This window comes from Eutrema salsugineum, unplaced genomic scaffold (assembly GCF_000478725.1).
Source record: "Eutrema salsugineum unplaced genomic scaffold, Eutsalg1_0 scaffold_10, whole genome shotgun sequence".
Lineage (NCBI taxonomy): Eukaryota > Viridiplantae > Streptophyta > Magnoliopsida > Brassicales > Brassicaceae > Eutrema > Eutrema salsugineum.
The window spans coordinates 9,259,586-9,282,031 of NW_006256908.1; the positions used below are offsets into that span (position 1 = coordinate 9,259,586).

At 37.6% G+C, this 22,446-nt stretch overlaps 6 protein-coding genes across 7 annotated transcripts; 2 read left to right on the plus strand and 4 right to left on the minus strand.

Annotated features, from left to right (window-relative positions):
- The first annotated feature begins 244 nt into the window (after positions 1 to 244).
- On the plus strand, positions 245 to 2,174 carry LOC18026860. Its single transcript, XM_006410872.2, has 3 exons — positions 245 to 834; positions 964 to 1,256; positions 1,594 to 2,174. The coding sequence occupies exons 2-3, from the start codon at positions 1,002 to 1,004 to the stop codon at positions 1,906 to 1,908; spliced, it is 570 nt and encodes a 189-aa protein (XP_006410935.1). The 5' UTR covers positions 245 to 834; positions 964 to 1,001; the 3' UTR covers positions 1,909 to 2,174.
- LOC18026861 (arginine biosynthesis bifunctional protein ArgJ, chloroplastic) lies at positions 2,141 to 5,224 on the minus strand. The gene is made up of 17 exons (XM_006410875.2): positions 5,103 to 5,224; positions 4,895 to 5,014; positions 4,697 to 4,820; positions 4,539 to 4,612; positions 4,400 to 4,444; positions 4,182 to 4,232; positions 4,036 to 4,104; positions 3,881 to 3,939; positions 3,717 to 3,786; positions 3,566 to 3,646; positions 3,398 to 3,484; positions 3,193 to 3,315; positions 2,998 to 3,060; positions 2,832 to 2,909; positions 2,590 to 2,735; positions 2,432 to 2,502; positions 2,141 to 2,353 (listed from the first exon to the last, which is right to left on the minus strand). Exons 1-17 carry the CDS (start codon positions 5,163 to 5,165, stop codon positions 2,271 to 2,273), a joined length of 1,407 nt encoding a protein of 468 aa, XP_006410938.1. The 5' UTR covers positions 5,166 to 5,224; the 3' UTR covers positions 2,141 to 2,270.
- A 229-nt stretch (positions 5,225 to 5,453) lies between these two features.
- On the minus strand, positions 5,454 to 6,648 carry LOC112081479 (organelle RRM domain-containing protein 2, mitochondrial). Of its 2 annotated transcripts, XM_024148221.1 has the most exons (3): positions 6,493 to 6,648; positions 5,900 to 5,968; positions 5,454 to 5,797 (listed from the first exon to the last, which is right to left on the minus strand). In XM_024148221.1, the coding sequence occupies exons 1-3, from the start codon at positions 6,608 to 6,610 to the stop codon at positions 5,556 to 5,558; spliced, it is 429 nt and encodes a 142-aa protein (XP_024003989.1). In that variant the 5' UTR covers positions 6,611 to 6,648; the 3' UTR covers positions 5,454 to 5,555. The 2 variants fall into 2 exon arrangements, with proteins under 2 accessions (XP_024003989.1, XP_024003988.1); XM_024148220.1 differs by having other exon boundaries at positions 5,454 to 5,968; positions 6,493 to 6,636.
- Positions 6,649 to 6,936: 288 nt separating this feature from the next.
- Positions 6,937 to 12,650, minus strand: LOC18026862. Its single transcript, XM_006410876.2, has 19 exons — positions 11,420 to 12,650; positions 11,251 to 11,319; positions 10,962 to 11,160; positions 10,763 to 10,826; positions 10,449 to 10,583; positions 10,260 to 10,325; positions 10,074 to 10,155; positions 9,927 to 9,986; positions 9,774 to 9,826; positions 9,534 to 9,700; positions 9,068 to 9,251; positions 8,780 to 8,837; positions 8,632 to 8,688; positions 8,304 to 8,549; positions 8,077 to 8,138; positions 7,929 to 7,985; positions 7,723 to 7,816; positions 7,499 to 7,639; positions 6,937 to 7,297 (listed from the first exon to the last, which is right to left on the minus strand). Exons 1-19 carry the CDS (start codon positions 12,074 to 12,076, stop codon positions 7,193 to 7,195), a joined length of 2,556 nt encoding a protein of 851 aa, XP_006410939.1. The 5' UTR covers positions 12,077 to 12,650; the 3' UTR covers positions 6,937 to 7,192.
- A 5,716-nt stretch (positions 12,651 to 18,366) lies between these two features.
- On the plus strand, positions 18,367 to 19,090 carry LOC18026964. Its single transcript, XM_006410877.2, has one exon. It carries the CDS (start codon positions 18,569 to 18,571, stop codon positions 18,938 to 18,940), a length of 372 nt encoding a protein of 123 aa, XP_006410940.1. The 5' UTR covers positions 18,367 to 18,568; the 3' UTR covers positions 18,941 to 19,090.
- A 41-nt stretch (positions 19,091 to 19,131) lies between these two features.
- LOC18026965 (short-chain dehydrogenase TIC 32, chloroplastic) lies at positions 19,132 to 21,918 on the minus strand. Its single transcript, XM_006410878.2, has 8 exons — positions 21,705 to 21,918; positions 20,528 to 20,759; positions 20,361 to 20,440; positions 20,071 to 20,224; positions 19,894 to 19,972; positions 19,709 to 19,793; positions 19,567 to 19,613; positions 19,132 to 19,446 (listed from the first exon to the last, which is right to left on the minus strand). Exons 1-8 carry the CDS (start codon positions 21,820 to 21,822, stop codon positions 19,279 to 19,281), a joined length of 963 nt encoding a protein of 320 aa, XP_006410941.1. The 5' UTR covers positions 21,823 to 21,918; the 3' UTR covers positions 19,132 to 19,278.
- Between the last annotated feature and the right edge of the window lie 528 nt (positions 21,919 to 22,446).

Genomic DNA, 22,446 nt, shown 5'->3' on the forward strand with positions numbered 1-22,446 from the left:
GCTTGATTAGGTAGTTTGGTAAAATTTGTTTCCTCAAATAGCAATTTATGATTCTCGGCCCATTAGAACAAAACTTGTCTTAATGACCCATAAATAAAAAAAGTTGTGACACGTGTACAGTTGAGAATCTCTCTAAAGTAGGCCGCCACATCTATCGCCGTTGATTCTAAGATTCCTTATTTTTCTATTTAAAAAACGTCATATTCTGTCTTTGTTCCGTCTTCTTCTTCCTCTTCTCCGTCTTCTCTAATTAGCTTCTTGTCTTTTGTCTTCCTCCTCACGCGCAGATTAGGTGTGGATACATTTCTCCTTTGATTTTTCTGGTTTCCATGATCCGATTTTAGAGTTTCGCGAGTCATTTCGGAGAATTATCCTCTCTCTTTTTTGGTGTTTTCTGTCGGCATCGAAGTTTCTGAGATCTCTGCGTTTTTTTTTTGGATCGAAATTCGAGAATTAGGGCTTTTCCGTTCGGTTCTAGGGTTTCGGAGAGCATAGATATAATGCCTTCGGTGCCCTCTAAGCTACTCGTTCTCCTTCTCCTCTCTTTGATTCCTTCGTTGACTCCTTATCATTCTGGTTTGTGTTCGCATCGTCTGAAACCTCTTGAAAAGTGTGATTGGCGTGGTAATCTTAGTTAACATTTCGATTTTCTTCCACTCTTAGTCTTCTTCTCTGCTGCTCTCTTTCAAACTTTTTATCTCTTGTGCTCATCTGGTCCTTGAGATTCTCCTAGCTCAACTTGGAAGAAAAAGCTTGTGAATCATAATCTTCAGATACAGAATCTTTGCTTCATCGTTGGTGACTTTTTCGATCTGCAAGTTGCAACCCACAAAGGTATGAAAATTTCCTCTCTTTGACTTCTCTTGGGCTTAATTTTTGCTAAATTTGATCGTTTTTCTCATGTTTGTGAATGAAATCTGTGCATGAAGATCATTTTACTCATGATAACTTTGAACTTTGTAGTTACTGCTACTGTGACCTATCATCTGCTATAGTTGAATATGAGCTCTGTTTGTGGTACGTTGGATTTCAAAGATGCAAACTTTGGGATCTCGACTTCGAGCCCCACGCAGTGCTCTAATGGCTCCAAGCATTCCTCGTTTGCTGGATCTGAAGATTCTCAGGAGTCTGATGGCGATGAAACTGGTTATATAAACCAAACTGCGAATGAAGAATCCGCTGAGACAGATTTCGGCAAATCCACTTTACCTCCCTCATCTTCAGATGATGACGACAAGGATGAGAACTTTACTACTGTAAGTCACCTCGTGTTACTTAAGATAGATTTGTGCCTTGTTTCTTTTTGTGTGCAAGCCTATTATCACTTTCTCAGTACAAATAAGTCTACAATAGTCTCCATAAATAGTCCAAGCAAGGAGATAACTTTTGATTTAAGAAATCACTGTTTCTGGAATTCCATAGTTTGTACGTTAGTAAGAAATAAAGAGTCCTGTGGACTTGGGATGTGTGTTTTCTCTATGATCATTCAGATTTGATTTCGTAGTGTTACTCTTGTCACATCTCTCAAGCCAAGGCTGTGTATTCTGTGCTGATTGTTTCTCACCTATTTGTTGTTTGGTGAATTGACAACAGACACCAGTTGTTCTCATCCCGGCCATAAAAGGCAGTCGGGAGAAGCACGGCTTGTCACTGAGGAAGTCAAGTGTTTCGTGGGCTGAGGACGTGTATGATCCTCCTCCCTCCATAGCTTCGCACACAAGAAGCAAGAAACAGCAACACAAACCCAAGAGCAAAGACAACCACAGGAAGACCGGAAAGAAAGGACAGAAGAGCAAAGACAACTCTTCCTCTCGTAGTGGCAAGGACAAGAAGCAAGCTTCTCGCAAACACAGTCGCGAGAAATTTGATTGGGTAACTCAGATGCCTATAGTTGCAGCATCTTCTTGATTGCCATTGGCTGCTCATAATCAAGCACACCTTCATCACATCTACGAGCTTGGCGTCCTCTTGTTAAATAAATAATCAACAAATCTCTTTGTGTGTGTGTTTCTTGTACACAGCTTTTCTGTGTGAGTTTCTTTTTCGGGTAATGGATGATAAAAAACACACATGTGAAGTTTTCTTGAAGTTTGTTGCTTGTTTGTTTTTTTTTTTTTTTTTATATGGGATTCAGTTTCACTTTTGTGAAGAACTCAATGAAACTTTGTTATTGATGATGTTGTCTTATTTGAAGCAAAATTAGTTTATAAATTGAGATCATAATAACACAACAACAATACATGAAATTCTGTCTCTCGGTCTCAGAAGTCTCAGGAGGTATACTCAGCGTTGATCTTGACATAGTCATAGCTAAGATCGCACCCCCACGCCTTTCCGGTGGCTGCACCTTCACCTGTTCACCGGACAAAACTGAACTCACATCCACAACACATGGTTTTCATCTAATTGGCTACTAAAAACAAGCACTTACCTACGGACAAATCGATTGTAACAGTTCCATGAACCTCGCCGGCTTTCTTGAGGTAGTTACTGGCTCCATCCCTGTGTATATACATACATCTCTGTATGTAAGAACATGATCTAACTTCACTTTGCCATTGAGAGGACAAAATCAGTTGTAAGATAAACCTGTCAAAAGGAAGAGGTTGACCACTCTCCATGAGAGAAAACTCCCCGAGTGATATTCTAAGCTTATCCATCTGGAAAGAAACACCGGCGTAGCCAGCAGCTGCAGCTATGCGTCCCCAGTTCGGATCTCTCCCATAAACAGCTGCCTGTCACAACCAGCAACAACAGACGTTTACTATTAGTTAGAAACAAGAAGGCTCACTTTGATCCATTCATGTATGTCTCTATTTCCGATCTCATACTTTGACCAATGAAGAGCCAGCCACCGAGCGTGCAATTTTCGCTGCTTCTGCTTCAGTTTCAGCTCCTTTTACTGTTACCTGGTGATTTTGTGTTAACCGTTAAGGCTTGTTTTCAACCAGAGGGTAGGGAAAAAAAAAACGTTTTTCACTAAAACATTTATGAAACCTCAATGAGACATGTTGCGCCTTCGCCATCCCAAGCTATTGATTTGGCGAGTCCTTGCATCACCTGAAGAATATATATATATATATATATATATATATATATATATATATATATATATATTTTTGGAGTTTATGTTAAGATCAGCTTATGAACAACTGTTCGACAAATAGCAAAAAAAAAAAAAACAATACATACCGCATCAAGGCATGCCTGAAGCTGAGCAGCTTCCTTACAGTTCAAAGAAGATATAAAAGGTGATCCAGATAGCCCACTCGCCAAAGCAATAACTGTGTCGTTAGTACTCGTGTCCCCATCTACCTATAAGACCATGCTTTCATTAATCAGATCCTGGAAATGAAAATAACACATTTACAACTATGTCTCAAATTGTGTAACTTACTGTGATCTGGTTGAAACTTCGGTTTACTGCAACCTTTACCATCTTTCTCCAGACATCACTTTCAACTAGGGCGTCTGTTGTGATTACCTGAGAAAAAAATAAAATATCGATTTGGTTTTTGTTTAGCATCAATGTGTGTATATTGTGACCAAAAGAAAGTGAACATACACCTAGCATAGTTGCCATATTTGGATGGATCATTCCGGAGCCTTTTGCCATACCCCCAACTCGAATCGTGGTTCCTCCGACCTGAGCAATCTCAAATATTTGTAAGATATATGAAATTGCAAGAGAACACAACTGTGTTTCTTGAACCTACCTGTGATTCAACTGCGACGCTCTTGCTTACAAGATCCGTTGTCGTGATTGCTATAGCAGCAGAATCTGCCCTGTATATCAAATTGATTTCGTTAAGAGGATGAAATATAAAGTGCCGACTGTAACATAAGAGCTGCGAGAGAGAGAAAGAGACGGGAAGATTACTGTTCAACAGAGTCTGATATCGAGTTGATTAGTGTTGGAAGAGCTTGGAGAAGCTCTTTCTGCAAAACGTTATTGAGATCGTAGGAGTGAGAATTACGAGTGATGCAAAGTTAATAGACCACTTGCACGGAAAATTAATGAGAAATCTGTTGTACCTTTTTTATCCTCTGGCCAATAACCCCAGTTGACTCAATTAACACTTCCTCTGGATTCACTTTAAGTAGCTGCAACAATAAAGAACAATGATGAAGGATACGAGGTTTGCGAGAGACACGGGGATAAAAGACACCAAAAGGCATACCGTGGCAAGAGAGCCAACACAATCTAACATATCTTGGTAACCAGCGTCACCCTGAAAAAGGAATGGTCTCAATACATGTAACAACAAAAAATGAGTGATGCATAGCTAAGAAGTATAAAATTCAGGCTATTTCAGTATAATATGCATTAACTCGTAACACAGCATAGCTCGAGATCTCTACTTATTGACACCATCGGACTACATCTAAGATATCTTACCGTGGCTGCATTGGCTTGACCGGCATTGATCAACACTGCACGCGCCTGAAAATTTTCAAAGCTTACTGGTTCAAAGCTCGGACGCACAAAATGCTTTTGGTCTAAGTCTGAAACTCAAATAATTAGGAAGAGAAATTACCGTTTTCGAAGTATCAAGAACCTTTTTGCAGTAAACTACAGGAGCAGCAGCAACCACATTCATAGTAAACACCCCTGATAAAATTCTCACGAATAAAGTCAGAATTTTTGTACCTCTGAATACAATTTAAGGGCAAGAATCAAAAGGTAGCATTGGACCTGCAGCTACAGCATCAACATCACAGGTTACAAGAGCGAGATCAGGCTTCTTTCCTGAAGCTCGTAATCCAGCATACATACCAGCAGCTTTAAACCCTTTAGCAGCTGTAACTCCACCAGCTATCTAAACAACAATAGCAACAAGAAGATTCAGATTTTGAATCAAAAAGATGATAATTTTAAACGCAAAGTAAAAACCTGTTTCCATGAGCCTTCAGGTAGAGAAATTGGAGCCGCTGGTATGTGACCAGACGCCTCCTCAACACTGGTTGCCACTGCGAACACTCTTAATTCCCACCGCGAAGACGCCACAAAACTCTGAGACATGGAAAAAAAAATTTCCAAATTTCAAAACTTTTCTTCTTAATCAGCGACCAATCAGGCGATGGAGAATGAGAGAAGAGACCTTAGGCGCGAAGAAATGGGGAAGCTTGAGGGAGGCGAAGTGAGTATTATAACAGGAATGCATCGTTTTGAGAAAAGTCGCTGAATTTGAGATCAGGAAGCTGCAGATTCTAATTAACTGTTCTTCTTTTTGTACTTTTTGTCTGAAAATCAAACATTAAAAGTTAAACCCTAGAGACCAACCGCCGTTTTTTGCCACATCCAGTTTTTGTTTTTTTTTTTTTTTTCCTTTTTTTTTGCGTTTGGAATTGTTAGCGAAAAGAGTATGACTTCTTCTTGTTAGTTACTACTACTACATAACTTTATCCAGTTTTGTAACCTTTTGCATCATATGATGTTTCAAGAACATAAGTTAAGGTCTAAGAGGGATTTGCCTCTGCCTCAGATAAACGAATGGCTTAAAGAAGCTACTTTCATTTCATTAAATAAAAGATCCAAAATGTTTGGATTTTGTTCATTTACACCACCCAATAGTTTTGTTGGTTGTAAAACCGGATCCAGCGGAAGCCTGATGATGCTCCTGCTGCGGAGGCCGTCTTGGCTCTCTAGGTCTTGCAGGATCCACAAAGATCACCCAACCATCCAGGAACTTTGCATTCATTCCTTCCTTGGCCTTCTCTGCATCATCTATCGTTGCATATGTCACAAAAGCGAAACCCTTTGATCTCCCGGTCTCCCTGTCTGTGATCACTCTAGCTGCAACAACACCAAAATAGCAAGTCTGTGAGATTTGATATAATGTATGTGTTTGATAAGGAATCCAAGAGGTGATGAATACAAAGGAGAGAGTAGCGTTACCATCCAGTAGCTCCCCAAACGGAGCAAATGCATCCTGAAGCTTTTCATTTGTTGTGAGTCTGGAGAGACCTATTCAAGGCACAAGGATATAAGAATTTCATATAATGGAATAACAATTCCTTGTCTTGAAGGCCTTAAAGAGTCTCATAAAGTAAACAAATTTATAGCCATCCAGACAAATAAATAAACACGGTCCTTAAGGAAAATCCACTACTCAAAAACATTCTTGTTCTTTAAGAACTTCCTCATCCTTATGACACTCACCAAAAACCTCCAAGTACTCTTAATACTCACAAAATTTATTATCAGGAAAATGGGAAATTGGAGAGAAGTTCTAAACTTTCATGTTGATTAAAGACACAAAATACTACAGTGGACAAGTAGGAGATAGCTTCTGGTTGATCATTTCCCAAAATTATCCCACACTGATACACATACAACACAAACAAACACCTAGCATCTATAAGAGAACATACCAAAACAATCCAATCTTGCATATCTCATAACCGATCATCTATGTCAAAACTCCAGAATCCGTCCCTAAAGCTGAATCTATCTACTTTTGTATAAAAACGATTCCAGAGAGAAATTACCGCTTACGAAGAGCTTGGGAGTTGTAAGAGTTGAGCAGTGGCGAGCCCAGGAGGATGGCGATGACAAAAGGCTGTTGGATCCGGCAATGACGCGGCGAAAAGTGGAAACGAACGCCATTGTAGCAAGTGAGAGAAAGAAAACAGATTGAGAGAAGAACAGAGTGAATAGTTTTAGGGCTTATCAAGGATATTAATTTTTTTAATTAACTGAAACGAATCATTCAAACGGCGCCGTTTCCTCTGTTTTACAGAGGTGAACAGAAGATGAAAGAATGATATTTTTGATAAATTTCCTGCATTTTACGTTGAAGACAAATGTTCTACCGCCGAAGCTATGCAACCAACCAAATATCTCTCCTCATGAATTTAGTTCAACTTTGTGCTAAACATTTCAATCCAATATCACATAACATTCACACAACTTATTTAACGAAAGAAGATTTATGACTGAAAGTATTATTTTCTATAAGTTAGTAGGTTCTACACAAGTCTACAAATCCTTATGACTGTTCTATTTATTTTATTGTTATCTTCTCTTTGGTCTTTACAAACATGGAACTGTTATGGGACTCCTTTGTCAACCTACAATCTATTTTCAAAAAGGAACCAAAACACTACAAAAGATATCAGAAAGCACCAAAACAAAAAAAAAAAAGGAGGAAAGATCCGAACACCAAATTCCAGAGGAATCTTTTACAGATTAGATGTTAGCTGTTGATTCGGATAAACTCTTTGGTACTTTCTTCTCCAGCATCGAGGTTCCGTTAAAGATTGTTAGCTGCATTTCCTTTTGGTACTTCTGCAACTGCAAAACACCATTTGTAATTGTTTGTTACCATCTTGCTACCCAATTGGTGGATATCAATACTTACTAAACCAAATGTACATATGCATATGGATCTCTTAAAACTATTTGATTTTCCCACTTGTGTGAATGAATACTGAATTTAATAAACACAAATCCAATCATATCCAAATAGTGATCCGAGAAAAAAAATTCACTTACTTGCTGGTCAGTCATTTTTGTAAAGCCAAACTTCTTTGTCCATATAGACTCCGCTTCTTCAGCTGCCGGAAGGACCAGGTTCTCAACATTTAGAGAAGATAGAAGATTCTCCACACAAGCAAACAGCCCTTGGAAGTAGCCCTAATGACCATTTTACACAGTAAAGTAATTTAATCCATAGGTCACAAGAGAAGAGAAACAAAGTGGATAAACACAAGCTTTACCCTTCCTTGGTACTCTCTGCTTGTGGCTACAATTGGAAGTTCAGCAACTTGCTGACCAAAAATTCTCAGCAGCGCAGCAGAAACAACAAGAGAACTATACGGCGCATCATGAGAACAAAAACGATTAGCATAGGAAACCGAGAAGTTGTAAGTGAAAAATCAGAAGTAAACAGAAAGAGAAAATGCATCAACAGCAGCAAACATACTTTACAATCAGGACCAAACAGTACATTCCTCCAAACTCCTGGCCTGATATATTTCTCCTGCAAATGTGTCATAAGAATTAATTTACAAGACGAATCAACTACTGTCAAAACATAGCTATTGTATCAGAATTTATTACATCGAACTTACCCAAACACCATGACAGGAATTAGATCACGACCAGACTTCGCAACAATGGGATCAAAACACTCCTAGAAGATTACACAGACAAAGAATTAGGCGGCATGTTTGTTATACGTATTTTTTTAAGGTCTAATTTTGAAGCGAGAAATTGATTGAACATATAGCCCGAGAGCACATCTCTAACAGGTAATACACCAAAAGATAATTGGAACGCATCTGAAGTCAAGACATACCCTGAAGATAACAGCCGCTCGTGAAAGCAAGCGCAGATGCTCTGGGTGTCGACTTTTTCCACTAAGTATCCTCCATTGGACTGTATCCCCGTTCTCGGTAAATACTCCTTTTTCTCTGTCTTTTCTGCATATGATGTCTAACAAAAGTGGAGGTATAGTTTGTGGCCCACATGAAACAGAACTCTGAACTGCTGAGTGAATCCTGCTGCAGTCATTACAGCAGAACCATTTCTCCTGTGGAATTTCCTACAGCATTCAGGGAAGAAGTTTAGAAAGTTGAATGACCTCGTGAACACAAACCAGAAGGAGACAGTCTTACACAACTTACTTTCAAATCACAGAGCCCATTCCCTCTAAGGCAACCAACATGGTACTCTTTCTCACACTACAAAATAATAGAAGAAGAGGGCTATCATAAACGCCTGAACTGGTAACGGGAAGAGTTGAATAAAAAAAATCAGGAATCAAGAGAGTACCTGGTCACAGAGAATAACAGTCCTATCATCAAATTTTCCGATGCTAAAATCATGGGACCTATTAACAATAAAACGAGAGCGAAACACAGTAAGCAATAAGCACCACAAAGGCACAAATGATATATAGAAAGATGTGTCTCCAGAAAACAATCATCCAAATGTAGATTCCACTTCGTGAACAGTAATCAAAAGTGATTAGTGCAGTGGCTTGCCGCTTGCACATGTATTTAAATTTTTCACAACTGTTAAAATCCATACGAGAAAGTTGACTATAAGTATGCAACCAACCTGCAGAACACACAGCCACCAATTTCGCTTTCGGGAGCTTTAACGACTCTTGTCAGTCTTATAACTATAGGCTTAGAGTTGCCAGAAGGATCAGGGGCAGTAGCCTTTTTACTAGAGAAAGTTCCATCATTGCAGCTCGAACAGTACCATGTACCCTCAGGCATAGACTGAAATTTCAAACAAGCTGCATATGAAAAGAGACAATGAAGGATCAGAACCAGAGAATAATACGAGAGTTGATATTTAAGAGATGTTGTTCCAGAAATCATTACAGTAAGTTATTATTTAATCTCAAACGAAAATGGTGTAAGAGAGCTAATTTAATGTTTCGTATGCTTCTTGATTTAGGAAATCATTTTGGAATCTGAGCTTTAGCAACTTTCAGTTTGAAACCTAGAAGTTACGTGTTTTAATATAGTAGAGTACACGAGTAAGAATACTATACTCCAGCTTATCCTACATATACCTGTATGGAATGCTTGAGGACATCCAGCACAAAGCAGCAAATCTCCACCATCCCCACAAATAGAACACATATCATCACTGTCACCAGTTGTAATGACATGTCCATTCGCCAATGACAAGGCTATGTCATGCAATGATAATCCGGAAGAGATAAAGATATGACGATATCTACAAAAGATAGTAACACTTCAGATACGCATTCCAACATTAGGGAATATAACATGTTTATTAGAAAACTCACGGTTGTCGTCTACCAGCCATTCCAGCATGCGCTTCAAATTGCGAAGGACTAATCTGTTATACATACATACAAAAAACATATAAATAAAACCATCTCCGAAGTTCAAACTGAGTCTGATGGACAATCCACATAGCGACTGCATCCATTATTTACCTCTTTGCTGCAGCAGCTACATACTATACCACTTCCTTGCTTGTAACCCTGTAGTAGTTTCTGCAGGGGAGAAAAATGTTAACTAAGCTAAACTTAACTCAATCAGTGAAAATAAGCAGAACATGTAATTTGTCTGGAATAACAAACCTGCGATTTCACATAGTAAGCCAATTCAGTCCCATCCGGAAGCCCATTAGGCATAAACAGCAACCGATGTAAATCATTGTCCCTAGAAACATAGGATTGTATCTTCTTCATCAATGTCTGATTGCGTTTAAAGATTCAAATGCTAACAGACACAAGTGATGAGAATGATAGAAAAGCAACACAAACCTTTTTCTATTGCTTCCTTCAGTAACTTTCTTATGGCAACCCGTACCAGATACATGAGAAGTAAGCCTGCAGTATTAGCGACCAAATAAACTTCCGTTACCTACCTATATAATTGTCCACAAGGACAAGAAGTGGCACCTAGATTACTACAGTAAATAATTTGTAAATGAAGATATCAAAGACGCATACTTCTTTGCTATCCGCTTCGGCTCATCTAAAGTGTCCTTTGCATATGTTTTCTCTCGAAAATAACGATTATCCAGAGAGCATGGAGTGAGACTCTGACTTTCATCAAGAGCTTGACCAGGATCAGGACCAAGATAACTGCAGCTTTCACATGAATCACTTTCAGATAGTAACACTAAATGGTAACTTAGGGTGCATTAGCCAGAAAAATTAAAAAACAGAACAAGTCACTACGGGTCCAAGTATCACTGAATATCAATTCCAAATATAACCCGCAAAACAGATCAAGTAATAAACACAAGTAGAAGGTATAGTACCTGACAAGGGAATGTTCCATGAACTGGTTCCTGTCAGACATGCAATTACTCTGTTGGAAACTTGCTGCAGGAAAGAACAACAAATCAGGCTCAGCACTCATCAAAAAGCAAACGAATGCAAAAGAAAATCTATGGAGAGCGCTTTAAAATGCTGAAAGAAAGCATAGGTGCACCAAAAATCTAGACACCTGGCCATCACCTTTCCAAGCTTGTAAGCCCTCCTCACTCAAAGCAGAGCCAGCCACATTCCTTATAACTTCCTCGAGAACATCACGAGGAGCAGTCTTCAGTTCTTGAACTATGTTATAGACAGCCCTTCCATTCTCCAAAAATATGTGATTATTCGGATGTCTAGTTTTTGCACCGGCATGCTGCTCAAACTCAAACGCACTTAGAACCTTTTTACATAACAAAACATGGCACCATCGTTAAATCATACCTAATCATAGAAACAAGAAAACCATAACGACCGCGAAGAGCAAACTTACTTTTGAGAAATTGCAAGTCGTACAGCCACACAAATACCCACCCGAATGGATTATCCCCTGAAGCTCTCTCTGTTAGCCATTAAAAGTGAAATAAGAGTTATAAGTCACCAACAAATGAACTAAAATCGAAACCCAATATCGACAAGAAAAACAGAGTTTCGGAAATTACCACCGGTGGGAGTGAAATATACTTCACTCGAGCACCGTCGAGAATCCCCGTCGCCAACAGCTTCTTCACATTAGATGGGTAGCTGCTAGAAACAATCTTCTTCGGCATCTTCACATCCCACCGGGAAGCTGCGACACCGTCCCATGCATGATCCTTTTTCACGGGCAAATCGTAAAAATCCTCTTTTTTTCTACTGAACTTAAACGTGATCTTCGTGATTCCAGTCGAGCTAAGATGCTTCGGAATCTCCAACACAAAACTAGAAGCTAACTCATCACTCGATTGCTCTGTTGGAGGGCTACCTGCTACGGATACGTCGTTCCCGTCGCTTATAGTCTCTCCGGAGCCGAAATCACTGCCGGAGCAAGTACCGGTTACCTCACCGCACTCGACCGGATCACCCGAACCGGATTTACTGGAGACATCGCGAAATCGAGAAGTGCTTTCTACCGGAGATGCGACGGGGTTCGAAATCTCAGATATGATATCATCGTTGGAAGCCTCTTTCGCTTGTTTCTTGTTGGGAAAATCTTCTCCTTCGATGGCTTCTTCTCCGGTATAAAGACGCTCTCTTTTCAGTTCCCCAATTGATGAGTTCCCTTCCACCATAGCTCCTTCCATTGGCATCTCCAAACAAACAGTTCCTTCTTCTCCCATCCGAGAAATCTTCTTCGGGAATGCTCAATTTCACACGATTGCATCCAATAGAAACAGCACTGAGACTGACTAAAAGTTAGATCTGAAACCTTTGGAATTCGAATCAGGTAAGCGTTGAACAGTTCCAACTCCACGAACGGTTCCACTGGAATTGCGAATCCAATCCGTAAAACTCGAATTCAGATTCCAATCCAATTCTGGGAAGAAAACTACGGGTTTCCGACGAGGAATACAATCCAGAAGAGATGGATTTAGTAATCTAATTCAACCCAGAAACGACGAAATTACAAGAAAATCAATCCATACGAGGAATCAAACGAAGAAGACAGCTTTCAATCAACAGAAGGGAATTAGAGGTCGGGTTTCAAATATTACGGATCTAAAAGATCTGCAGATGATGGTACGAGATTCGAATCCGGAACGAAATTGGAAGGAGATAAGAGGAAGACAGAGAAGTTTAGGGTTAGGGTTACGGCTATGAGATAAGATGGGAGAGAGAGAGAAGCAGAGAGAAGCAAGTAGAAGGAACGTGCAAGGCGGCAACGAACCAGAAACGAAAAGCTTTGTTCGCGGTCCAGATTACTTTTCAAAGCAGAGAGAGAGAAACAAAAAAAAAAAGAAAAACTATCTGATATTTTTTTTTAGGGAAAATCGCATTTTAAACCTTCAAGATTTGAAAAAATAACAGTTTAAACCTTAAAGGAATTTCACTCACACTTTAAACCTTCATACTATTTATATATACATTTTAAACCTTCAATCTGGCCAATTTGTTCGAGTCGCCGCCGAACTTAACGGAACAGTAACGCGCTGTCACGGAATAATTAACTACCGTTTAGTTTACTAAAACGTGGGTTATTTCAAAATTATTTTTAATCAAAACTAAGTATTCAATTAATTTTTATCAATTATAAAATAGAAAAACAGCATAACCAACCAAATAAAAAAACCCAACTCGATTTGGGAATAGGTTTGTCGTTGTTCTAAAACCCAGAAAATTGAAGGAGAGAAATAGGAGAAAATTGAACGAAGAGTCACATGCGTTCAAGTCGAAATGAGGTATTGTTGCTTTCTTCGTCCTTATGCTGTTCAATTCTTCTTCATTCATTGATTTCTGGGTTTGTGATTTTTATGTCTCTTCCTTCATATATCTTCGTTCAACTTCATATTCGTTATTTACAGTGACAATTCGACCATAAAACTCACAATCCACTTTGGTGGATCTATGAAGAAAGAAGGTGACGAATACAGCTACAATGGAGAGTTGGGTTCTGAAATTGTCAACTGGAAAGTCTCAGAAATTACATGGAAGTTCTTTTCTGACTTCTGCAAGCTTAACGCAAAGTTGAATGCACCGATCAGGTTCATATGGTACAAAGAGGCAGGAAAAGAGCTGAAGACAGTTAACTATGTATTTGATGATGCTCTCGAAGATATGTTTCCTTTGGTTCTGTTAGGGCAAAGTTCATCCCACCTTGACATTTTTATGGAGCATGATATTTCAGAAAACAGTGAGGCTGCAGCAATTCATCATCTTCCAAGTATAGAACGTGAAGATCTTCATGATGATAGAAACTTCAGTTCAGATGGTGAAGAAGGGCAGAATGAAGAGTATAACTCAGACAGTGATGTAGATGTGGAGAGGCCAAAAGAGGATGAAGAACCTGAGCAATCTGAGGATGAAATACATGACGAAGGATATGATGCCGAAGGTGAAGCTGAGGCTGAGGCTCAAGACAAGGGCGATGGTGAAGATGAATTTTTTACTGAGAAATTGGCTGAATCTAGAGATCAGAATGTGGTAGCTTCGGATTTGAATAGAAATGAGAATGTAAATCAGGCTGATGATGGAGACGAAGTTGTTTTAGATGCTGGTGATGGTGCTAACGATGCTCGTTTTAGGTTACTCTTTGAGGAAGGTTCAATGGTAAGACCAGAGAAAGAGGCATATACAAATACTGATGAAAAAGATGCAGCAGCGAGAGAAGCTGAAGAAAGTGAGGAGGAATGTGTTTTAGAGGAGAATGCAAATTATCCAGATACGCCAGTAGAATCCGAGGAGGAATGGGAACAATGGGCTAATCCAAAACGTGCAAGAAGGAGAAATAAGAAAGGAAAAGACCAGTTCCATGGCGATTTGGATAAGGAACCATACATTTGGCTATTTCAGAAGTTTAATAGCGGCTTAGAGTTTAAGGAGCAGCTTTTGCGTTATTCATTGAAGACACAATATGATGTAAAGATGGCTAAGTCAGAAGCAAACAGGATAGCTGTGATTTGCTGTGGTGATAAGTGTAAGTTCAGAGTGTTTTGTTCCTATGAGAAACCTATTAACAAATGGATGGTCAAAGTTTGTCACATGCGACACTGTCATGGGAAATCGAGCAGGGTTTCAATGTTGAAACAAGGTGTCATTGCTGGGTTATTTAGAGAAGAGATAAGAAGGAACATTGCATTGCCTGCAGCAGAGATCAAAGATGCTATAAAAGCCAGGTATGACATCGTGGTTCCAATGTCTAAGTGCTTTAGAGGAAGACGTATTGCATTGGATTCTATTCTTGAAGCTCAAACTACTCAATTTGGTAAACTCTGGGATTATGAGGCTGAGCTCATACGAACACATCCGCGTATCACCACGGAGCTTAATACTGTCGAGGTCAATGGCGTAAACATGTTCGATTGCTTCTACATCTGCTTTGAAGAATTATGTACTACTTGGAAAAATTGTTGTAGACCGGTGATTGGTTTAGATGGTTGTTTCCTCAAATGGGAGTTGAATGGAGATTTGCTTGCAGCTGTTGGTAGAGACGCTGATAATAGGATGTACCCTATTGCATGGGCAGTAGTTAGAGGCGAAAACAAAGACACTTGGGGTTGGTTTGTGAGGAAGCTTAAGCAAGATCTTGGCATAGGGAATGGAGATAAATTGACTATTATTTCTGATAAGCAAAAGGTAATATTCTCCTCATTTAGAATCAATTACTTGAGTCACGGAAGTATCTAGTTTAAAAGGTTTTTAAAACTTTTATCAACTGATTTATTATGGAATATGCAGGGTTTAGTGCTGGCTATAGAGGCTGAACTTCCACACGCAGAGCATCGTATGTGTGCTAGACACATATATGCTAATTGGAAAAAGAAAGGTTTTTCAAGATCAGAGTATAAGGCTCTGTTTTGGGGAGTTGCATATAGCTACACTGAATGCGAATTTGAGGAGAAGATAAATTCTGTGGAGGCATACGATCCTGCTGCGTATCATGCTTTGTTAGATACACAACCAGAACGATGGTGTTGGGCATTTTTCAATGTGGAGTCTCATTGTGCTGATGTGCACAACAACTTATCAGAGGCATTTAATAGAACCATCAAGATGGCAAGAGCGAAGCCTGTGCTTAACATGCTACAAGATGTAAGAAGACAGGCTATGAGAAGAATTTCAAGGAGGTCTCTAAAAGCAGACAAGTGTGACACTGTTGTTACACCAATAACAATGGCTTTATTGGAGAAAGCAAGGATTGAGAAGAAGTATTGTTCTACATTACGCAGCAGCAAGAGTGTGTATGAGGTTAACGAATTTGACTGTGGATATACGGTGAATTTGTCCACTCATCAATGTGCTTGTCGCAAATGGGATCTTACAGGTATGGAGTTAATATATTTTCATTTAATTCACTGTTTGTTGAGATATCTCATTAATTTATTTTGAATGCTTATGCCAGGAATTCCATGTAAGCATGCTGTGTGCGTTCTAGATGATAACCAAGATGATCCGGTGCGTTACGTTGCTGATTATTATTACACTCGTGTCTTGAAAAAAACATATGAAGAAAATATCAAACCTGTCAATGGTGACAAGCTATGGAAGAAGACACACAAACCTCCAATTAGTGTACCTGAGTTTCGCAAGCCAAGAGGCCGACCACCAACCAGAGAGAGGAGAAAGGAACCTTTTGAATCTCTACAAAATCCTGGTAAAGCCACAAGACATGGAAGAATTCCACACTGCAACCAATGTGGCCAAGCTGGTCACATTAAGACAAGTTGCAAAAATGAACCAGTAGTTGTAGAGGGACCGAAAAATAGACGTGGTAGACCCCGTAAACATCCAGCTGAGGTACATTTTTGTTTTTTTTTGTAACACAACTTCTGGCTATGTCTTTATTTTTGCTTGTTCTTCATTAGTCTTCTGATTGATTTTTTTTTTTTTAATTCAGAGTCAGCCAAAACCACCACCTAAGCAAAGAGGAAGAAAAGCTCCAGTCAGTGGAAGTAGCTCACAACCGGTAATTTATGTGTCTTTGATCTCTCATTCAATTTTTTTTTGAATTTGCCTTAGTAACTTATTCTCATATGTCGCAGCAAGCAAAAAAGTCTAGAATAGCAGGTGAAGGAAGCTCACCAACTCCAGTTATTTGTAGTGCCCCACAACCATCAGATTCATCAAATCAAGTAAAACCACATGTGAAAAACCCTTCAAGGGGACGACCCCTGAAGATAAAAAAAACGGCTGAGAAGATTCCGTCCGGCATCGGAACTTTTTGGAGCCCATATGTGGATCGTCCCTTTGAAGTATTTAGGAACAGAGTTTATGATAGGTCTCAACTCAACCCCCACGCTCCAGAAAACCAGGGACAAGAAGATGCTCAGGATTAGTGTGTTTTTGGTGCCACTGTTTTTTTTTTTTTTTAGGTCGTTCAGGTCTTAACTATCGGCTATATGTAACAAACTTTTCGTTACAGTGTTTCTTTTTCTGTTGCATTAAAAATTGTCCTAATGCTTTGGTTTTCTTCGTCCCCAACAATAGCAGAAAAGAAACTAATTAGATAAAAGACTTACCTTTTCTTCTTTCTATGGTCTTCTTCGTCCGTTTTCTGTCACCAATACTTCTTATTTCTCTCCTTCAATTTTCTGGGTTTTAGAACAACGACGAACCCTATTCCCAAATCGAGTTGGGTTTTTTTATTTGGTTGGTTATGCTGTTTTTCTTTTTTCTAATTGATAAAAATTAATTGAGTACTTAGTTTTGATTAAAAATAATTTTGAAATAACCCACGTTTTAGTAAACTAAACGGTAGTTAATTATTCCGTGACAGCGCGTTACTGTTCCGTCAAGTTCGGCGGCGACTCGAACAAATTGGCCAGATTGAAGGTTTAAAGTGTATATATAAATAGTATGAAGGTTTAAAGTGTGAGTGAAATTCCCTCAAGGTTTAAACTGTTATCTTTTCCAACCTTAAAGGTTTAAAATGTGATTTTCTTTGTACTACTAATTTTTAGGGTTTTTTATAGTATTTACGCGACAAAAGAAGAAAACAATAATCACAAATGAAAAACAAAATAGTTAATTGCAAAACAGTCCCTTAAAGACTTACAGTGTACGTTATTTAATTGATTTACTCTATTAAGAAAAAAAAACATAATACTGATAAATTTCACAACTATCTACAAGATCCAAAGTTTTTAAGTCTATCACAAGAATTATTAGGAAAAATTGGATCTTGTTTTGAATTGTGGTGATCGATAGAGAACTTGTGGTACATTTAAAAATATGGAGATTATTTAAGAATTAAAACTTATGGGGTGACTTTATGTAAATTAAAAGAAAAAGGGGACATCAAAAGGAAAGAAAATCGTGGCAGTTGCTGATAACATCTTGGAAGAAAGGACGAGAACAATTTTAATGCACCTTTATTTATACTTGGTGAAATATCCACGTATATATGTGAGATTTTTTATTTCTTTTTCTTTTTCTTTTAGATGTTTTTGTTAGAGTGTCCAAAAAAAACATAAACATACTACTTCCACAAAGAAAAGTTGCTTAATGATTTTTTGTTGCATTTTAAAACTAATTGTTTATAAATGAAAACATGCCTCTTTAAATCGCTTCATATTTTGTATCTAATTTTTTATTAAAAAGAAAAAAACACAAACGAACAATTTTGCATTTAGACGCATCCAGATACAAAAGCTAACAAAATCTAGAAACTGCACTTAAATGCTATATCTAGATGCATTATTCTAATCAGCTAATGTTTGTAATCCTATATCGCCAATCCCAGGTTCTAAATAATTTAAGCTGGTACCAGTAAGTTTTGCAAGAACATGTACTTTTAAGTTTAATTACTTTAGTTATGGTATGGAGTAAGCTCACTGAGAACTTAAAAACTGTAAGATGTTGGTCGGATATTTTTGTACTCTCTTCTTTGCTAGAAAATCTGTCCCTATAAATGTTATGAAACTGTAAAAATGCATTTTGTTGAAAAGGTAAATGACGACATCATCAAGCGGTAACAAAAACGGCGATAAGTATGGTCGTTTTCAATTTTCCTCATTCGTCGTTGAAGAAATCTAAAGAGCAGGTAAGATTAGGTTATCCTCTCTTTCTACAAAGCTACTCCATTTCTATGGCGGAAGTATTCACAATCAATGGAAGTATAATTCAATAGAGAGAGACGATCATGCGTTAGAGAAGAAACCTTTGAACTTTAATCGATGATTCGCCGTCTATTCTCGTCTCTGACCAATCGATTCGCGTGGCGGATTCCGATTTTCGTCTACGGCATCACTTGGACGGCGTTTCTGACGATCACCGTCGCGATTATCTCGCTCGCACCAGAGTTCGCCTTCGTGTCGGCGATTTACCCGTCTTCTTCTTCGGTGGAGTTCTCGCGGCGGTGCGGATCCGACACCGCTGTTTTGGTGCCGCTGGATATTCCTACGGAGGTGTTTTGTTTGCCGGCGAATCTTTTCCGGAGGTCGAAAATGGACCTCGTTGTGCCGCCGGTTTTTGCTGCCATTGTGGTGGCTGTTTCTGCCGTCGTCGTACGAACTATGGGCCTTTGGGAGGAAGAAGAAGCCCATTAATTTAGGCCTATTAAATGGTTTGGGTTATGTTCATCCTTTATAACCTTGTATTGTAGTCTCTTAATTTCATTTGTAGAAATAATTGGTAAAACAAAATATAGTGAAATATATTAGGGGTTTTATTACATTTATTTAAGTTTTCTCCTTCTATTCTTGTTTTCACACAATATTATTCGTTGATTTTTTTTTCGAATTCTAGTATATTCGTTCGATGCATAAATATCCGGTGCTAAATGAAAAATCAATGTAAAAATGTATGGGTGACAAATTGTGAATGTATAAGAAAATCGGATGACAAAAACAAATTACACATTCTTGCTTAGATGGTTCATAATTAATTAGGGGAGAGAATCGATGAGTTTGGTACTGAAATCCCAAAGTTTATCGGCGAGAGAATCGTCGGTAGCAAATTTGCTCGGAGTGGTGATGTTACAGTCGGCGAAGTACTTTCCGGTGACGCCTTTGAGATCAGGATGAAGTGCCACGTAGCATGTTGTTGCTGCTCCCTGACATTGCCGCCAAAATTAACAACTTTTAGTATATATATTTAAAAAAAAAAACATCACAGAGAGGAATCCAAGAAAACAAAAGTAAAAATGTTGGAATTTGAGAGAATTTAAATTCACCTGAGGTATGTTTTTCCATAAGAAGAAACTCATAGCCTTGAAGACCGCTGAATACGTAAATGTCGATTTTTTTATTATTCTTAAGAACATAAAAAAATATATAATATAATTCAAATGACAATATAAAAAATAACCGGCGTACCCATTCCTAAACCGGAGTGGCGAAAGAGATTAGTGGTGACAAGTCCAGGGTGTACCGAATTTACTGTGATGTTTACACCTTCTTCCTACACAACCAAATCATATTAAGTTGATTAGTTTATATATATCCATCATTATATGATATCGCAATTTCTTTTTGCTTGCGTAACTATGAAACTTTGTTACCTGTAGTTTACGAGAGAGTGCATTGGAATGCAATAAGTTTGCGAGTTTGGACTGTCCATAAGCCTTTTTCTCCGAATATCTAAGTATTGACAGCATACAATAGGTTTAACATTAATTGAAAATTTTATATAATCATCAATCTCATTTCAAAATAATTTTTTTTAATTTAAAACTTACCCATCAGGGTCGTTGATGCTATTAAACTTGATACCATCAGGGTAAGTATAAGTATGAGCAACAGATGACAAATTCACAATCCTTCCTTCGATTCCACTTTCTCTTGCGCTACTCTTCATTTTGTCCAGAAGCAGATTCGTCAGCAGAAAATGACCTGGATTCCATTATAATACATATATATATATATATAGAATAATATTAAAATGGTTTATTTATCGTCTATACTCAAAATATTGTGCAATTCAATATTGTTTTCCTACTAGGAATGATAGAACAATATAAGATCTTACCAATGTGGTTTGTTGCGAATTGTGATTCAATCCCATCTTCAGTGAGTTGGAAAGGACAAAACATAACACCTGCATTGTTTCTAACATTTCCAAGATAATACAAAAATATAAATATCCCAAAATTATAATCTTAATCACTGAAAAGAATAAAATCATAATATTCATACATGAGTATGTTGAGAGGGAGATTAAGGGCTATAAATTGATGGACAAAGGATCTGACTGATTTGATGGAAGAGAGATCGAGTTGAAGATAATCGATACGAGCATTAGGGTTCATCTGAAGAATCATCTCTTTAGATTCATTAGCAGCTTTTGTGTTTCTTGCGGCAATGATGACATGAGCTCCTCTCATTCCTAACACTCTTGCTGCTTCCAACCCAATCCCACTTGTTCCACCTTTTTTTCATTTTCATTTTTTATAATTTTGTGTCCATTAACGATAGGCAAAAAAAAAAAATGAAAATTGATCGTACAAATGGGTGTACAAATTAAAAACACAGGTTACTTATATTTTTTCGGCTTTAACAAATTAAGATGTATGTTGATACGAGAACAAAAAATAATAATTAAGATGTATGCATAGAAACAAAACTAACTTTCTAAAAAGTAGCTGAAACATTGCAAATAAAAAATCACACTTTATGTCTAACAATGGTATACTGTATGAAACATTGGATTTTTCACAATTTCCTCTAAAACAATAAAAAAAACATATTACCAAAAATATTATCAAATCAAATTTTCTCATATTTTGGTTCAGGTTTCTTTCTTTTTTTTAAAAACATCTTCAGTGTTCAGTTTTCTATTTTCATTTAGTTATATGTTTAAATTCGACTCTATTCTCTTTAATTACATAAGAACAAAAAAAGACTAAACGAGTTTTGTTAAAAGAGCTAGAATACTGATATACAACTAGGCTTCTGTCTCGGATTAAGTTCGAAAACTGTACTTCGTAGCTCAAACTTAAATTGAGAGAAGATACCAAAAAAAGGTATGATTAATGACAAAGAATCTATCACGAGAAAAAGGAAAGGAAATTTGGTGTTTGTGTGGCTGTTAAAATTTCAAAAAGGAAGAAACAAAATCCCAACTCTTTCACCATTATAAGTATATAGGGACATTTGGAGTTTGTGTGGCTAATCTTAGAAGTTTGACTTTTTCTTCCACCATTAAGTACATAGGGACATCTTACATTCATAAAACTTCGTAAATTTGACTAAAATGATTCTATTATTCTTGGCATCATGTCTTCCACGGCACCAAAACGTATAGCAATAACGAATTTTCTTTTTTCTTCCATAATTTAGAAAATATCAGATGGCAAAAAAAAAAAAAAAAAACCTGTGATGATGGCAGTGAGAGGATTGGCGTCAATGGAGTGAGTGACATCTTCAGCAGTTGAAGCTGATCCAAATCCACTCTTTCCTGCTTTTCCTGTCACCATTCCATATATTCCCATAGCTTTTAACCAAAAATGTTGCAGATTGTGAAGAAGAATGGAAAAGAAGTTTTTTTAGAGGTAGGATGGATGGTAATGAGCGGAGCAGAGCATATTTGCCTTATAAATAGGCTCACGCGTGAGTAGATAGATCGAAGAGTAATTGCTGTTGACAGGTGGTCATTAAGTTTTTAGCTGACAGCTAATTATATTTAATGCTAAGATTTTGTTGAATAATTAGAAAAGGAGAAAATCTACTAATATAGTAAAACTAGTCTAAAACTCTAAATAAATCTTAATATTATACATTTGCCACTTTCCCTTCTACTTTACAAAATTAAGTTTTCATTCAAACCTATAAAAAACATTCTTGTAACCTTGATCATTTTATCATAACAGACTTTTGATATTCTTAAAAATTGTTACTTATATTTTCTTGTGTCTCAAATAGCATATGGATTTGCACCAAAAGAAAAAAATAAGCATATGGACTTTTGTCTCATATTTTTTACAACATAACCGTTTGTAGTTTTCTAAGTCTAATTGCATATCCTTGACTCCTTGAGTAACTTCACGGGATATTTTCTTTCTTTTATATATAACTCCATCACTGGCTCATCTTTTTTTTTATATCTTCTCATCATT

Coding starts and splice junctions, on each gene's coding strand:
- LOC18026860 (XM_006410872.2), top strand. CDS start 1,002: ATGAGCTCTGTTTGTGGTACGTTGGATTTCAAAGATGCAAACTTTGGG. Junction 1,257..1,593: donor AGGATGAGAACTTTACTACT/GTAAGTCACCTC, acceptor AATTGACAACAG/ACACCAGTTGTTCTCATCCC.
- LOC18026861 (XM_006410875.2), bottom strand. CDS start 5,165: ATGCATTCCTGTTATAATACTCACTTCGCCTCCCTCAAGCTTCCCCAT. Junction 5,015..5,102: donor CCCATTTCTTCGCGCCTAAG/GTCTCTTCTCTC, acceptor TCCATGTCTCAG/AGTTTTGTGGCGTCTTCGCG. Junction 2,736..2,831: donor CTGGCTCTTCATTGGTCAAA/GTATGAGATCGG, acceptor TGGTTGTGACAG/GCAGCTGTTTATGGGAGAGA.
- LOC112081479 (XM_024148220.1), bottom strand. CDS start 6,610: ATGGCGTTCGTTTCCACTTTTCGCCGCGTCATTGCCGGATCCAACAGC. Junction 5,969..6,492: donor TCCCAAGCTCTTCGTAAGCG/GTAATTTCTCTC, acceptor TGCCTTGAATAG/GTCTCTCCAGACTCACAACA.
- LOC18026862 (XM_006410876.2), bottom strand. CDS start 12,076: ATGGGAGAAGAAGGAACTGTTTGTTTGGAGATGCCAATGGAAGGAGCT. Junction 9,827..9,926: donor GTAGCTGCTGCAGCAAAGAG/GTAAATAATGGA, acceptor TATGTATAACAG/ATTAGTCCTTCGCAATTTGA. Junction 8,838..9,067: donor GGTGGCTGTGTGTTCTGCAG/GTTGGTTGCATA, acceptor TATTGTTAATAG/GTCCCATGATTTTAGCATCG.
- LOC18026964 (XM_006410877.2), top strand. CDS start 18,569: ATGATTCGCCGTCTATTCTCGTCTCTGACCAATCGATTCGCGTGGCGG.
- LOC18026965 (XM_006410878.2), bottom strand. CDS start 21,822: ATGGGAATATATGGAATGGTGACAGGAAAAGCAGGAAAGAGTGGATTT. Junction 19,794..19,893: donor CACTCTCTCGTAAACTACAG/GTAACAAAGTTT, acceptor TTGGTTGTGTAG/GAAGAAGGTGTAAACATCAC. Junction 19,447..19,566: donor TATGGAAAAACATACCTCAG/GTGAATTTAAAT, acceptor CGGCAATGTCAG/GGAGCAGCAACAACATGCTA.